General features: G+C 36.0%; 1 protein-coding gene across 1 annotated transcript; it reads right to left on the reverse strand.

The window, feature by feature from the left end:
* Nucleotides 1-4919: 4919 nt before the first annotated feature.
* LOC143857045 (uncharacterized) lies at nucleotides 4920-7770 on the reverse strand. The gene is made up of 4 exons (XM_077367316.1): nucleotides 7707-7770; nucleotides 6423-7055; nucleotides 5391-5500; nucleotides 4920-4961 (listed from the first exon to the last, which is right to left on the reverse strand). Exons 1-4 carry the CDS (start codon nucleotides 7768-7770, stop codon nucleotides 4920-4922), a joined length of 849 nt encoding a protein of 282 aa, XP_077223431.1.
* Nucleotides 7771-16074: the final 8304 nt, after the last annotated feature.

The following is a 16074-nucleotide window of genomic DNA, read 5'->3' on the forward strand; positions in this document are numbered from 1 at the left end:
TTTCTACTTCTCTTTTCAAGAACTAAACAAAAAAGGTCCATGGTGAATTATCGAATTCCCACTCTATGGTTCTGATTTGATCAGCGCCAATATTTGAAGAAAAGTTCTTCTACATCCCTTCGCGCAATTTGAAGGAATCCATTGGTTCAACTTCTAGGTCCGCGGCGTTTGGAACAATCGTGGCCGTTCAAGGAGTAGATCAAGCAAAAGATTTTGTTGCTGGTGTAAGTGGGGTATTTCTCTACTCTATATTTATTTGAATCACCATTAGATCATCTAGAGCCTAGGATCCTTAGTAACGGGCAAAATCGACGAGAAATTTAATTTCTATGTGATTTCTAGTTCTGTTGGGCATTGCGAGTTTGCCTTGGGTGAAAACCCTTTCAATAGAAGAGCAGGCAAGGGAAATCAAACTCAGTTTCGGATTGGTAGGACAGCTCGGATGTGGTATGCACTGATAACAAGTCTAATGTACTCTACTCTATGTATTTATTTGAATCACTATCAGATCATCTAGACCCTAGGATCCTTAGTTAACGGGCAAAATCGACGAGAAATTTAATTTCTACGTGATTTCTAGTTCCGCTGGGTGTAGCGAGTTTGCCTGGGGTGAAAACCTTTTCAATAGAAGAGCGGGCAAGGGAAATCAAACTCAGTTTTGGATTGGTAGGGCAGCTCGGATATGGTATGCACTGATAACAAGTCTGATGTATAACAGGCTGCGGAAATCAAACTCAGTTCTGGATTGACGAGGAAGCTCTGATATGGTATCCTTTGATACCATATCTAATGTAGAGCAGGCAACGAAAATCAAACTCAGTTTTGGATTGACAGGGCAGCTCAGATATGGTATGCTTCGATACCAATTCTAGTGTAAAGGCTTGAATTGACTCAAGTTCCTCAATACAAGTTCTCAACTTCAGATGAGCAAAGTTTAGGAAACTGGAACCAAAATTTCAAAGTAGCTCTGAACTGAACTTCTAAATAGTTTACTTAAATTGTTCCACAAAATCCCACGAGCAAAGAACTGAAATGAAGTGATAAATTTTCGTGATTCATATTTCTCTTTAGAATAGATGTAACTTGGATCTGAATGTTATTCATAAGAACTAGAGGTCAAACACAAGATTCACAAGGATCTGTATCAGTTCAGGTTAGAACTGAATTTTTCACTTAAAACCACAATGATACTTATTGCTCTATATTCAATCAGCAGGGTAATTTTGAAAAGGTCTTTAATATATTTACATGCTACTATCATCTCAGATTAATATTGAAATGTAGCTAACAAATCTTCGTTGGATATGGAATTGAAGAAAACACAACTGCTCATAGTTCAATCCAGGCAGAATGGACATAGATTCAGTTCAGTCAAGAGGCGTAGAACAAACTATCCAAAACTCTTAACTTTCGGCCTGATCTAGAAATTAAGAACAACATCTAAATTGATTCTCAATTTGCACCCAGTTTGTACCAAAATCTGATAAAAAAAACTATGGAAACTACTCAGCCCTCGATTTGAACGAATATCTAGCATCCAAATTCTAAGTATTTCAGTTCCGCTGTGCTGAATAGATTAGGAATCCAGTAGCACACTAAGATTGCTCTTGTGAGTTTAAACCGAAGTGACTGCAAATTACAAGTCGAGCAAACTAAAACAGGACATAGGAAATTAGTTGTAATAGCTTGATCAGCAGTTTTGTACTTTTGAACTACGCAATCACTTTGAATGGAGCTTGGAATTCTATATTGCCTTCGACGAGAAGATTTCAATGAATTTTAGTTCGTGCTTATAATTTAGATTTGAACTGAAATGATTGTTGGCTGGTAGATCCGAACTACTTTCTGCTCACATTCAACAGATCTGAACTGTAATATATGTGTTTCACAGTTTTGTAATATTTCCAAATTGAACCCTTTCTAGACCACGATTAGTTTAATTTGAACCACAATTTACAGCTGAGAACAAACTATCCAAAACTCTCAAGCGGCGTGAACAAACTATCCAAAACTCTTAACTTTCGACCTGATTTAGAAATTAAGAACTACATCTATAAATTGATTCTCAATTTGCACCCAGTTTGTCTCAGAATCTGATAAAAAAAACTATGGAAACTACTCACCCCTCGATTTGAATGAATATCTAGCATCCAAATTCTAAGTATTTCAGTTCCGTTGTGCAGAATAGATTAGGAATCCATTAGCACACTAAGATTGCTCCTGTGAGTTTAAACCGAAGTGACTACAAATTACAAGTCGAGAAAACAAAAACAGGATACAGGAAATTAGTTGTAATAACTTGATCAGCAGTTTTGCACTTTTGAACTACTTTGAATGGAGCTTGGAATTCTATCTTGCCTTCGACGAGAAGCTTTCCACGAATTTTAGTTCATGTTTATAATTTAGATTTGAACTGAAATGATTGTTGGCTGGTAGATCCGAACTACTTTCTGCTCATATTCAACAGATCTGAACTGTAATGTATGTGTTTCACATTTTAAAATAATTCCAAATGAACCTATTCTAGATCACGATTAGTTGAATTTGAACCAAAATTTACAGCTGATACAAATAGAACTTGAATACTTTGACAATGAAGCAAGCATTAGAGTTCAGTTCTAATTTTGGTTAATATAACAGAACTACAAATTGAAAAAGTTGCATGTTTGTTGCATATGAAAGTCAGGAGATTTTAGATTGCGGTAATGGTGCAATTCTCAATTGAATTGGCAGGGTAGGATCCGAGATCCAATTCGAATTCTGATCATATCTGAAATACCATTGTTTCATGGCTCATCTCAGTTCAAATATGAACCAAACTATGTAATTTACGATTTTATTCGGATCACAACATTCGATTTAGATCTAATTTGGATTTGACTTAGTAGTTAATATGGACTAAAGAGAACAGAGGTTGTCCTATTGTGCAACAATAAAATGAAACTAAAGATTGAATTTCTTTGGAGGAAGAAATATGAACTAGATTCGCACTGATGTTCTAGCTAATGAACGTGATTTTAAGAATAGATTTTGGTTTCTTCTAAACAAAATTGAGCAAAAAGGTATAAGAATTATTTTAATAATTAGCTCTATGGGCGTAGATGAGAGATCTCAAATGCAACCGTAACTTTAAAATTGGACAGAAATCTTTTCAAAGAGAACAGTATCTTGCATTCAACAAGATAAAGGATAGATCCAAGATGAGTTGAAGGTTACTTAAACTGGGACCTTTCAACCATCAGCTCTCCAAAACTCCAAAACTTATCCAAAAGATATACAAAATTCAGAACCAATAAAAAAAATTACAGCAAACAGCTATTTATATGTGTGCTTCAAAGCCTTAATGAGTGACAACTCATGACCATGTGATGAGGTGGAAAGAATGGCCAGCTAAGTGCTCCAAGGCTCTCTTTGAATGTTTTGGGAGTGCTCCAAGGCTCTTTATTTTCTCCCTTTTGATTCTTTGCGCCCTCAAACTCCCCACTGATATTCACCTCTACATCATTTAGGAAACTCTAAGGAGCACTCAAAGTAATATTTTAGAGAAAAAAATGGATTTTATGCTTGTTGCAATGCTTTTATATGGACTCAAAGACTTCTTTTGATCCTATGGTTTGACATCTTTTGATCTTCGCCCTATGAAAACTTGCTCTGCAACCTGTTCTAAATCTCAGTGTTGTTCTATATCTCAATGGTAAGGTCCATTGGCAGAATATTTAGCAGCATTCAATCAATAGTAAAAGTGCATTAACACCTAAGTTTCTCCTTTCTGTATAAGGGTTTCGACAGGTGAGTTAGCTATTGGCTCAAAGATTGGGTAGGCCTCTCATATCAATGCGACCAATCCTAGATAGAGTCTTCTGTCTGCTTCTCTTGTGTCATGGTTCTTCTGGACAAAGTCTCCTGATATTTCCATGTGCACCTAAGGTTATTTTCGTCATTTTGTAGAAGACATAAAGCATGTTTGGAAATGATGAAAAATAAATTCATGGAATTTTCGGTTATGCAATCGTAACTGAGAAAAAGGGTGCGAGCCAGAAAGAGAGACTTGGCGAGGATCGGGGGAATAAGGGGATCCTGAGAAGAGGCTAAAAATGAGGGAGAAGATCATAGGAATGGGAATAAATCAGGAAAAATAAAGAGCTACTTTTACTAGGATTTTTTTCCTGATATTTAGCTCACTTTTGCTCATCCGACTCTCTATTTTAGCTCTCTGCCCTCCACCTGATATCGTGACTGAGAAAAACAAGCTGAGTTTGTGCAATTGTCAAAGCATGGTACGTGAACAAGCCAATATCAGTAGCCTTAATAAATTGTTGAATAATTGGAATAATAGGAGGGCTGCTACGGAGCTCCAAGACGTGTGTCAGCAAGTCTTAAATTCAATAGAATGGGAGAATGGGACATAAATGGCCCACAAGAAACACAAGAAACTTTTATTATGATATTGTGGCATTCATATAACTGATCAAATGCATCCCACAAAAAAAATCATATACAATTTCAGATTCGACAAACAATTCTTTGCATCATCCCTGTTCACCAAAAAAATTGTACAAAGAAAAAATTTTCTTTCTACAATTTCAGATTCGACAAACAATCATATACAAATGAACAATTCTTTGCATCATCCCTGGTTTGCATCTATTTCTGTCATTGTCCACGCAACTGGATTTTTTCACCTCTTGAAGTCATAGAAAAGCACTGAGGATCAAAGATTTCTGGTTAAATTTTTAGTTCCTCAAACTTATTTCCTTTCTGCGTATACAAAGGACTGAGCCCACAAAGACACAAACAATCAGAGACAAGAGCTTCCAAGAAAACAATATGACATAGCTGATTTTTGCTGTCATGAGCTACCAAAGAAACTGTCCATCTATGTACATCCATTGATTGGCCAAATCCCATATTTTTTTTCTTCAAGAGTCTCCCATTTGTGAAGGATGGTTGAATACCATTTCCTGCACAAAGATAAAGCATTTTCTGTGAAGAAGGATTTCCCATCAAAAAATGAAATAGGATGAGAATGCGAAAAAGGAGCAGGATAAGAACTTATTAGCAAGACTCTACACACTTTTATCAAAACTTAAATCACGCAGAAGGGGATATGTTTTTCATGACCTGAAAGACCTAGACCATAAGTGCTTGAAGAATAAGACGAAGTACTGAAAAAAATTAAGAATATGCAAGCTTTCTGAACTTAAAACTTGATCAAGTAATCCCAATTTTCAAGTCAACTAGGAACTAATAGACGCCACCCTTTAAGAATTTTAAGAAAACTAATACTAAGAGTTAGAGGTAAGAGTTATGCAAGGAACTGATAGCCGACACCCTTTAATGTCAGTATCATGTTGTCACCTAATGACTATAAAATGATTTGTGAAGTGTACCTGATCACAAATGGGGCAGGTCTCACTTTTCTTCTTCCAAGCAAGAATGCATGCATGGTGAAAATGATGACCACATCTAGCGGTAATTCTTGGCTTATCCTCAGTATATTCTGCAGGAATACACAACATTTATCACTAATTGGTTAGTAGATAGAAATGCTATTAATAGCCATGACCAGATGAAAAATAGATGTGGACAAAAAGAGTGATACAGTACTTCAATTTTTCAAAAATATCTTAACACAACACGTAAAGTGAACTTAACATACTCAGAGTATACTCAAAGAGTGATCTTAGATGCTAATTGGTTAAAAAATAAGACTTTTCAAACCAACCAAAAATATCAACAATCCTAACAAGTCAGAAGGATCATGCTAAAGACTTGATACTAGACATGATGTACACCCAAGGAGCAGAAAATATCACTGCCAATTAACTTCTGTGGTGTTCGGTATGGAACACGTTGCAACTAACAAAGCATATAAAATGAAGGATGACTGTGCAAATAAAACTTTGCTGAAAACAGAAAATTAGAAACTAGGTGGTTAACAGAGTACCAAAAACATAGGTGCATACTTCTCAGTCTATAGGCAAGACACCTAATGATGATAGTGATTTCAGTCTATGATGTTACTTTATTTTCAAAATTGTTATTATAATAAATCTACTTTGAAAATAATATTACACTAATCTCTCTTTTAAAATATTCTGAAATGGAGGGGAAATCCCATTAGAATTAAATGGCATTTTGTCTGGGAGATAAACAAACATGCCCTTAAATGAGAACTAATTACCAATCTAGTTAGTTAATTTCTCTCCCTCCATGTTTAATTAACAAAAGACACATAATTGGATAGTGAGATTTTAAGGTGTTCGTGCAAAAAAGTTAAACGAAGTAACCAAAGAGAGAAAAATGTACAACATTCTGCATTTAGCTAACACAAAAACTTCAATAAATAATGTCCATTGCCAATAATCATAATGAAATTAAAGCCCATGAAGTGCTCTAAGCATTGGAAACGACGAAAATACCTTCAAGACATGTAGGGCAAACATCCTCCTCATTTATTGGTTGCTCCAACTTTTCAGGTTCAATCTCAGGCAACTTTGAAGTTCCAGCAACAGAAGAAGAACCTGCCTCGCTCTTTGTCCAGCCCTCCTCCTCCAGGAATTCCTTTAAAGATTTCATCCCACTTACTGTCTCTCCAGTGGGCTGAGAATCTGCTTCCTGAGCTGGCTCATCAACCTTGCTCCCACTAGTCTCGCCAGGAAAATTTTGTTGGCGTCCAAGAGCTGGATCATCAACCTTGCTGCCACTAGTCTCGCCAGGAAAATTCTGTTCATGCCCAAGAGCTGGATCATCAACCTTGCTACCACTAGTCTCGCCTGGAAAATTCTGTTGGCGTCCAAGAGTTGGATCAACCTTGCTGCCACTAGTCTCACCAGGAAATTTTTGTTGGCGTCCAAGAGCTGGATCATCCACCTTGCTGCCACTAGTCTCTCCAGGAAAATTCTGTTGGCATCCCATATGCAGTGGACGAGGTGGCACTTGGTAAGTGTCACGAAACGATGTTTCCAAATTGGTATCAACCGGAAGACCTATACGGATTACAGGAGTTGGAACATGCCCAGTTGATGAGGCACCTTGCTCCAATGCTCTGGGGACTGCACAAAGGAATTATAAAGTTAAATAGCATACATGAAGAAAATCAGTTCCAACACCGGTGGAAATTTAAAATCATTCTTACAAAATAATATCACGTGAAGAACATAAAGAAGTTCTAAATATGTCACAGGACAACAAAAATACAGTAACCACACTCCTTATACGAAGTCTTTATACAAATAAGCTAACATCCCTCTTACAAGGTAAAGAAGAATGATTCAGTGTTGTTACAACAATGGGGTGTATACAACTCAATTTGACATCATATTGATGTAACAAGCAATATAAAATGACCTTTATGTAAGTTTGGAGAGAAATATGCTATATTTTAGTAAAAGAAATCCCAGACTGCAGGGTGAAAAGGCAAATTGCCTTACAACTACGAGTTGAATGCAACTTATTGATATCTTTACGAAGGTTGTAGGGGCTACTCTTCTTAGGGATACATGTATCAAGCTGAGCATGTCAAATCTATATGGCCTACATCGAGGGGAAGTCTTGTAATGTATTGTAACGGCTTGTAATATGACCATGCACATTTGGTTAGTTCACTAGTTATTCTTAATTCTTTGTTTTTCATTGTTTACCCTCATAAGGGCATCTTGGTCATTTTCAATAAAAATGTGTTAACATATAGCAAATGATCTCACTTATATCCTCATGCTTTTCGCCCAAGAATATTTCTCTCCACTCTCCCACCTCTTTAGCTCTCATGTCTTCTTCTTCTCTTTTGCACTACTGATTACATCAACTCTCAGTGATACAAAACTCTGTTCCAGCTATTGCTTTTCTCATGGCTACAAGCTTTTGAATCCATAAGTTGCAAAAAACCAAAATGTTATGCCAGTAATTTATTGGTTATATATTGGTAATGGGGAATGATTTCTTCAGTCCCTTGTTTTAAAAGGAACTCCTTCATTTTCATACTTTACTCTTCAATCGTTGAACTATTAAAGGCTCTTATAATTCCAAAACTATCAGCAGCCGATAAAAAAAGTGTGTAATAAACTGTGGAGTGTTCCAAGTAAAAAATTAGGGGCAAATATATCATTTCCCTTTATAAAATTAATTAATAAAAAATGTATCTAGTAAGGGTATTTGATATGATAAACAAGTCTATAGAATGACCACGTTATGTGATTTATTTCCATCAAATCCTTTGGAAGAATCCTCCAAACGTGATTTAAATCAAAGAAATCACCCAAGAATATCATAGAATACGATCAACAGAGATCTAAAGTTTCTTACCAAACAGAAAGAGATATGTCTATATGGCTGGATTACACCTCGTGGATCGGTTTTATCTACTAGATCTGGTCGTAGATGTCATGACTCCTTTATTCTTGATCAAATAAGAGAGAGAGAGAGAGAGAGAGAGAGAGAGAGAGAGAGAGAGAGAGAGAGAGAGAGAGAGAGAGAGGAGGAGGAAGACTTCATGATTTGGCGGGAATTAAGTTATCTTAAGTTACCATCAATGGAAATTAAGGAGGAAGACTGCAGGCTCATTCTGACACCGTTCATAAGGTCACAGCACAGACATGACCCGTTTGCTGCTACTGGTCAGGCTCATCAAATGCAAACATGGCTCGTGAGGATTCTTATTTGTACAAATGGTGCTTCGAACTTGAAATGAGCATGAAGAAGTTAACGATACTTCTTTATCTTTTGAGTTGAACTAATCGAATGCTTTCATGCCGAACAAGAGGACTAAAGCTTTCTTCAAAATCCAATCCCTTTTACTGTGTGAATCCTTTTGCAACAAGTCTTGCTTTACATCACTCAAGGGAACCGTCAGATTGAGTCAAGACATCGAGTAAAGTCTCCCTCATCTCCAAAAGCGAGGTGGTTATGTTCGAGTCTTCATCGATCGGTTTCATGATTTTGGGGAAAATTAAGTTATCTTAAGTTACCATCAATGGAAATTAAACAAACACCCTTTTCAGTGTGCACATATTACAAAAGGATATAAATGAATAAAATGATTATTCAACCCTATTATGTACAACATAAACCAACATTAACTACTTTTAGAAACAGGGAAGTACATGAAAGAATTGATGAATACAATGGCAATAAAATATAGATATGGATACAATAACTACATATTTAGCATATGGATACCATTTTGCAAAATCCCAATAGTTAAAATTACAGATAGCTGGAATTAAGAAACTAATAAGAAACACCATATGATTGCAGCACAGTGATAAGAAGAGAAGGAATGATGAATGTAGAGATATACCACTGCCTCATTCACTTATTTCCTTGAGTAGAAAAGCAATCACCCATTTCTATCAATATTTTTTTAGTCTGCTATCGACAGGGAAGAAAAAAAAAGGCTGTCAAACAGAAGCCATTAATTGTACAGATGGCCAAAATATTTGTTGAAGCCTCTTTTTTAGTAAGTTAGCACAACTTGGTATAATATTTGGGTTACAATTGCAGAAGCACACAAAATATCTAAGCAGAAGTGTCACACGTAATGAACCACTTCTTGGTAATTCTCGATGTACAAATAAAACTACTCCCAGCAAGTCTAACTAAGAAAGCATTGGTTCAACTACCACTAAATAACATAGATTATTCAAGATATTTTAAACATCCATAAAATTGCATTCTGGATGACAAGACACCTTGCTCAGAATAATCCTAGAGAATGAACACCGAAAAAATATCTAATGCAGTTCTCATTTTGGTCAGATAATTACGTAGATCTATAGCCATGCCCACTGATGCCAAGGAACTTCTCGTATGCCCTGAATTTTCTTCAAAAACCTTTAAGACCATCTAGGTTCAAATCAAGTCCTAACCGAATAGATAAATAAAAAAAAGGGAATATGTCCCTTTGATAGACCTAGTTTTCGCTGCAGTTTGATGAACTAATGATTTTTTTTTTTTGGGTCTTATTTTATGTTGTTGGACAAGTGTAAAACTTCTTCTTGAACTTTTCCTCCTTTATCTGTTTTTAATAATGCAACATTTATGAAATGCCATCTATGGCTTTTAGAACTACATATTTGTATAAGGATATCACTAGTGTTTTTTTCCGTCTCCATTCTTTTCTGCTTGTTTATGTCAATCAATGAATAATTTGCAGAAGAAAAATTACACTTGTGTTCTGTTATTTTTGGTGAATATATCTATTTGACCTAAGGCTTCCAATCATCTTGGTTGGGGTTTGTAAAAAAATTAAAGATTTACTGCAAAAGTTGGAGGAGGCTCATCTTCTTTCGCTCCTCTTCTCTGCAACCCAATCAATATTTGACCTCATTGCTTACTATTAGCAAGATCCCCAACATGCGAAGAAAGTAGCTGAGAAATCACATACATAATAACCACACCAATAGCCCCACAAGATCCATATCATAGATGGGAAATCCCAATCACTTTCAGTGTATGCTCGATTTGAACTTGGCTAGTACATCCTAACCAACACAACCAATAAGATATAGTTATTTTTCTAACCAGGGTATAAATATTCAAAGGGATGATCAAATTGAGTCATAACATAGAATCATAAATCATATTTTAAATAATTATTAATAACCATATAAAAATCTATAGGATGCAAAATGTTTTTGAGGTACATCCAAATAAGTCATATTCTGACATTCAACATTGAAGTAAGGCCCTGTTTGTTTTGGTTTTTGAGAACTGATCAAGTCCAAAACAGATTATTGGAGTCAAAATTAAGGCCCTGTTAGTTTAAGATTATGATAACAAACGAACTGGACCTTAATTTTGAGTCCAATAATCAGTTTTGGACCCGCAATCAGTTCTCAAAATCCACAATAAACAGGGCCTCAGTAAGTTCATTACATTACATAGAATTTCTACATGGTATGAACTAGAGAGTAGAGGTCACTCGGAAATATGTGAAAGCTCCACAACTGTACCGGTTTACAGTTGGCATAACTCCTATCAAGAATTTTTAAGGTTTCGATTTTTGCGATTATATATGAAAATTCAAAGTCGTATTAGATTACTAGAAAAGAAATCTTATAAAAGGATTAAGCAAAGAGAAAAAGAATACGAACAAAAAATTAAATGAACAGAATAACATGGAATATATTCGAATGGAAACGACCAACAAAAAGAATATTGCATCAAAGAACTGATCGAATCGTAATAATTCAAACTGAAAAAAAAAAAGAAAAAAAGAAAAGAAAAAGAATGCGAGCAATGAATTCAATTAATCGAATAACATCGAATATATTCGAATGACAACAGCAAACAAAACAAATGCAGTATCAAAGAACTGATCAAATCATAATCATTCAAACTGAAAAAAGAAATAAAGAAAATCAAGAACAGGAAAAAGAATGCGAACAACGAATTCAATTAACCGAATAAATTTGAATGGCACGACCAACAAAACAAATGCCGTATAAAAGAACTAATCAAATCATAATAATTCAAACTGAGAAGAAAGAAAGAAAAACAAGAAAACGAATGCTAATAACGAATTCAATTAAACGAATAACGTAGAATACATTCGAATGGATGAAAAACAAAAAAGAATACGAACGAATTCAATTAACAGAATAACATCGAATACATTCGAATGGAACCGAGCAAAAAAACAAATATTGTATGAAAGAACAGATCAATTCAAACTGAATAAAAAAGAAAAAAAAGAACATCGAATATATGCAAAAAAAAAAAAAAACAAGAACAAGAGAAAGAATGCGAATAACGAATTCAATTAACCGAATAACATCGGATGGAAATGAAAAACAAAACAAATATCGTATCAATGGACTGATGAAATCATAATAAAATTCAAACTGAAAAAAGAACAACTATGAAACAGAACACTACCAAAGAAACAAGAAAAAAAATGCACAGTAGATTAAGTAAATCATTAGATTGTCCGAGTAAGAAAGAATGTACAAAAGATCGAGAAGGAGACTTGAAATGGTACCTGGAAGTAGAAATCAAGTTCCTAAATTTCTTCTTCTGATAAGAAAGACGAGTTTCTTACAAATGAGAGCGAGATTAAGGCAATGCAATTGTTCGAAATTTTGAAAGAAACCCCTTTATATAACTAACCCAGTTTGAACATAAAATTACGACATTACCCCTGTGAAAGATCCCCCAAGGCAAGATTCCATTGGTGGGCCCGTCACATTTTTTCAAAGATTCATAATAGGCGGACAAGCACTGTTCTGATCAATCATAACAGCCATTTTTTGGCTCCCATAGAGGCATTCTTACGTAATCTGGACCGTTGATCCTGTGAACTATTTGAGAAGATCCAATTGGTTAAAAGTCCTAAGGGAAAATGGATATTCCATTCATAAGATAGAGTTACAAAAAATCAATGTTTTATATTTTCTTGATGAAACTATCAACAATGCATCGAGGGCCTAGGACTACCGAATCAAGTGGGATCAGCTGCAACGGGCATGGACTGGAACATAATAATGAGGCCCCATTGGCTCTTATCTTTGCACTTCTTATGATAACAAAAAATCACTTCAATCTCCTAACATTCGTTAACAAGTATTTTTTGTTGTTAAATATGAAGGAATTGCTAAGGAGCTTTTGTCATTCCCGAGGTGGGTGGCCTGACATGCGATGACATGCGACAGACCAGCCACGAAATCGCGGTTGGTCTGTCGCATGTCACACCATGCACCTCGTCAATGGAGACAACAGCTTTTGTCTTTATTAACGAGGTGGCTGGTCTGACGTGCAACAGACAAGCCGCGAAAGGCCTTTTGTGATGGACCCTAGCAAATCCTATATATATATATATATATATATATATATATATATATATATATATATATAGAGAGAGAGAGAGAGAGAGAGAGAAAACAGTTCCTACACGTGTGTAGAGAATTTCTCTACACACTAGTGACTTGTGGAGCGCCATTTAACAGCAGCCCTTGGATTAAACCCATCCGAAACGTTCATTTATAAGAAAAACAAAAGCAAAAAATAACCCGGTTTTTTTCTCTTAGAATGAAACAGACATGCGCTAAGGTTTTCTCCTCTACGAAGAGAAACCCTCGTTCTCTTCGTCTCCTACACATATTGGATTCTTCTTTACGACAGAACCTAGGGTTACTTGCTTTCTCTCTCGCTCTCCATCTCGCTGGTTGCTCTCGCTCCCCCTCTCGCTGGTTTGGTTTCTCCTATACATATCCATTGGATCGGAATCTCCTCCCTCGCTGGTTTTTAGTGGGTTTTTCTTCAGCGGATATTCATCTAACAGATAAACAATGTCTTTAGGATTAGGGATGTTAGGGTTTTAATATCTTGTGAGAAAAACAACTTGTTTAGGGTTTACTAGGTTAGGGATTTTCACTCAAATCTGTTTTTATCTGAAAATCTGTGGATTGAGAAGAACAAGCTCTGTTTTTTATTGATTTCCTTGATATGGAAAATGAGACTAAGGAGTTGGTAATGTTTCTAGGGTTATTTCTTTTTTATAAGTGTCTGTTTTTTTTTTTCATTTTTTCTAAGGTTCTTTCTTTTCTTGATTTACACTGATTTCCCATCAATTTTGAAAGTGGGCTTAGTATGATTTCTAGGTAATATGATTGGTTTTTTCTTGAACATACCGTAAAGTCATGCTTAATTTTTGGCATGGTTTGATTTGGATCCTTGATCCGTTTTTTTTTTTTTATCACTGTAAAGAGTGATGAGGTTTCACTTCATGATAAACAGCCCCTTTAAAGAGTGATGAGGTTTCACTTCAAGAAGCACAGGGGATTGTTTTGGAAACATATGGATTTGTTAGGATGTCATATCTTTTGATGGAGAAATGATTCTTGCTTTCATCTTTGAGGGAATATGAAAGGGAATCCCATAGTCTAGCCAAAAAATCCAGCCCCACATGCTTTTATTAAGTGGAAATTTAAGTGTGCCCCCATTGAAATGTGATGGATTCATGTTGTTGCTAGCTAGCCAAATCCCTATATATCATATAAAGAGAAAGGAGAGTTTTACTCTCTCTCTCTCTCTCTCTCTAGGGATTTGCTTGGCAATTTTGCAAAAAGCCTTTTAAAAAGCCTTTTATTTGCATCGAACAACTAGCTAGCAACAACATGGATCCATCACATTTTGTCCTCTCCAAAAGCCGTTTAAAAATAAGAATAATATATCTGTTTATTTTTTTTCATTTTTTCCAGGGTTCTTTCTTTTTTTGATTTACACTGATTTCTTTTCTTAATTTACACTGATTTCTCTGTGTTTTGTGTTTTTGTTTATGTTTTTTTGCGTTTTGTTAACAAACTAAAGCCCTTTATTCTGTGTTTTGGTTTTGTTTTTTCCTGTGTAATAGGAAATGGATTCGTTGGAGCTCTGTATTGTGGAGGTTGATGAAAATAGATTAATTATGGTTGGTGATACATTGTCGCAAGCCGATAGGTTATGTGTTGATGAGGGAAATAGATTAGAGATGGGTGATGAAGAAGAACCTGCGGTTCCTCTAGGTTGGGTTGATAATGACGAGGGCGGTACTGGTACCTCAGAAACACCTAATAATGATGATGCAGGGAGTATTTTAGCTAGCAAACCTTTTGAAGGCCAGCTTTTTTATAATTGTGAAGATGCATATGCATTCTATAACTCATATGCGTTGACTACAGGTTTTGGAATTCAAAAAGGCAGGACTAATAGGTCGATAAAAACAGGTGAACCTATAAGGAAGAGTTATGTATGTGATAAAGAGGGATTGAGATATCCTAATGATAAGAGACAGATTGGGAAGGATGTGAAGCGGCGTCGTGAAACAAGAGAGGGTTGCGAGGCAAAGATGGAGATCAATTTGACAAAAGAGAAGTGGGAAGTTAGAATTTTTGTGGAGGAACATTGCCATGATTTTACATCTCTATTGAAGACACGGTTGCACCATTCACATAATACATTACATAAGAAAGCCGTATGTAAGAACTTGATGGATAAAATGCACAGTGATGGGTTTGGTCCTGCTGGCATTGTAAGGGCAATTATTGCTTCAAACGATGGTTCATCTAGTGCTCTCACACCAGATCAGGTGTCGTCTCATTTGAGAGCACATAGGACTAACAACATGGGATGAGAAGCTACCACAGTAGCTAATCAGTTCCAACATAAATGAGCAGAAGATCCGAATTTTGAGTTTGCCATGGAGATAGATGTTGATGGAAACCTGAGATCGATGTTTTGGGCGGATTCGAGGGCCAGAGAGGCCTACCTAACCTTTAGCGACGTAATTATTTTTTACGTCACTTATAAGACGAACAGGTATAGGATGCCATTTGCACTATTTACCGGTGTAAACCACCACAGGCAGTCTACACTTTTTGGTTGTGCCCTCCTAGCAGATGAGACGGAGGAGACATTCACTTGGTTGTTTCGACAATGGTTAAAATGCATGTTTGACAAAGCTCCTAGGGTGTATAATAACTGATATGGATGGGGCGATGAGAAACACGATTAGGCGTGTTTTTCCAAATCACGCCATCGCTTTTGCTCTTGGCACAATAGTAGGCATCTAGTTGAGTATGTTCCAGACATGCGAGATGCAACTAGTCAGTTTTATAAGGAATACAACCATTGGTTTTATAGGAAACACAAAGCCGACAGTGAGAAGGAATGGGGAGCTTTGGTGGAGAAACATAATTTAGATGAAAGACATTGGTTATGTAAGATGTGGGCTTTACGAATGCACTGGGTTCCTGCTTATTTAGAGACACATTCACAGCTGGAATGACTTCAAGTGCACGAAGCGACAGTATTAATGCTTTCTTCGATGGATTTGTTAACCAAAGTACCACTTTAGAAGAATTCGTGGTACAATATGAAAAGGCACTTGTGGATCTGCGGAAAAATGAAGCTGAAGAGGATTGAAGGACTAAATCATCACATGCAGTATTGAAGACAAAGAGCACATTGGAAGCAGATGCTGCATAGTGTTATACTAAATTTTTTTTTGACTTGTTCCAACTTCAATTTCTAACGAGTATTGATTGTTGGGAGGACAATGAGAGTGAGAATGGGAACGTCACTGAATACAAGGTAAGA

The sequence above is a fragment of the Tasmannia lanceolata genome, unplaced genomic scaffold (assembly GCF_043159265.1).
Source record: "Tasmannia lanceolata isolate RefF3 unplaced genomic scaffold, GAP_Taslan_0.1 ptg000024l, whole genome shotgun sequence".
Taxonomy (NCBI): domain Eukaryota; kingdom Viridiplantae; phylum Streptophyta; class Magnoliopsida; order Canellales; family Winteraceae; genus Tasmannia; species Tasmannia lanceolata.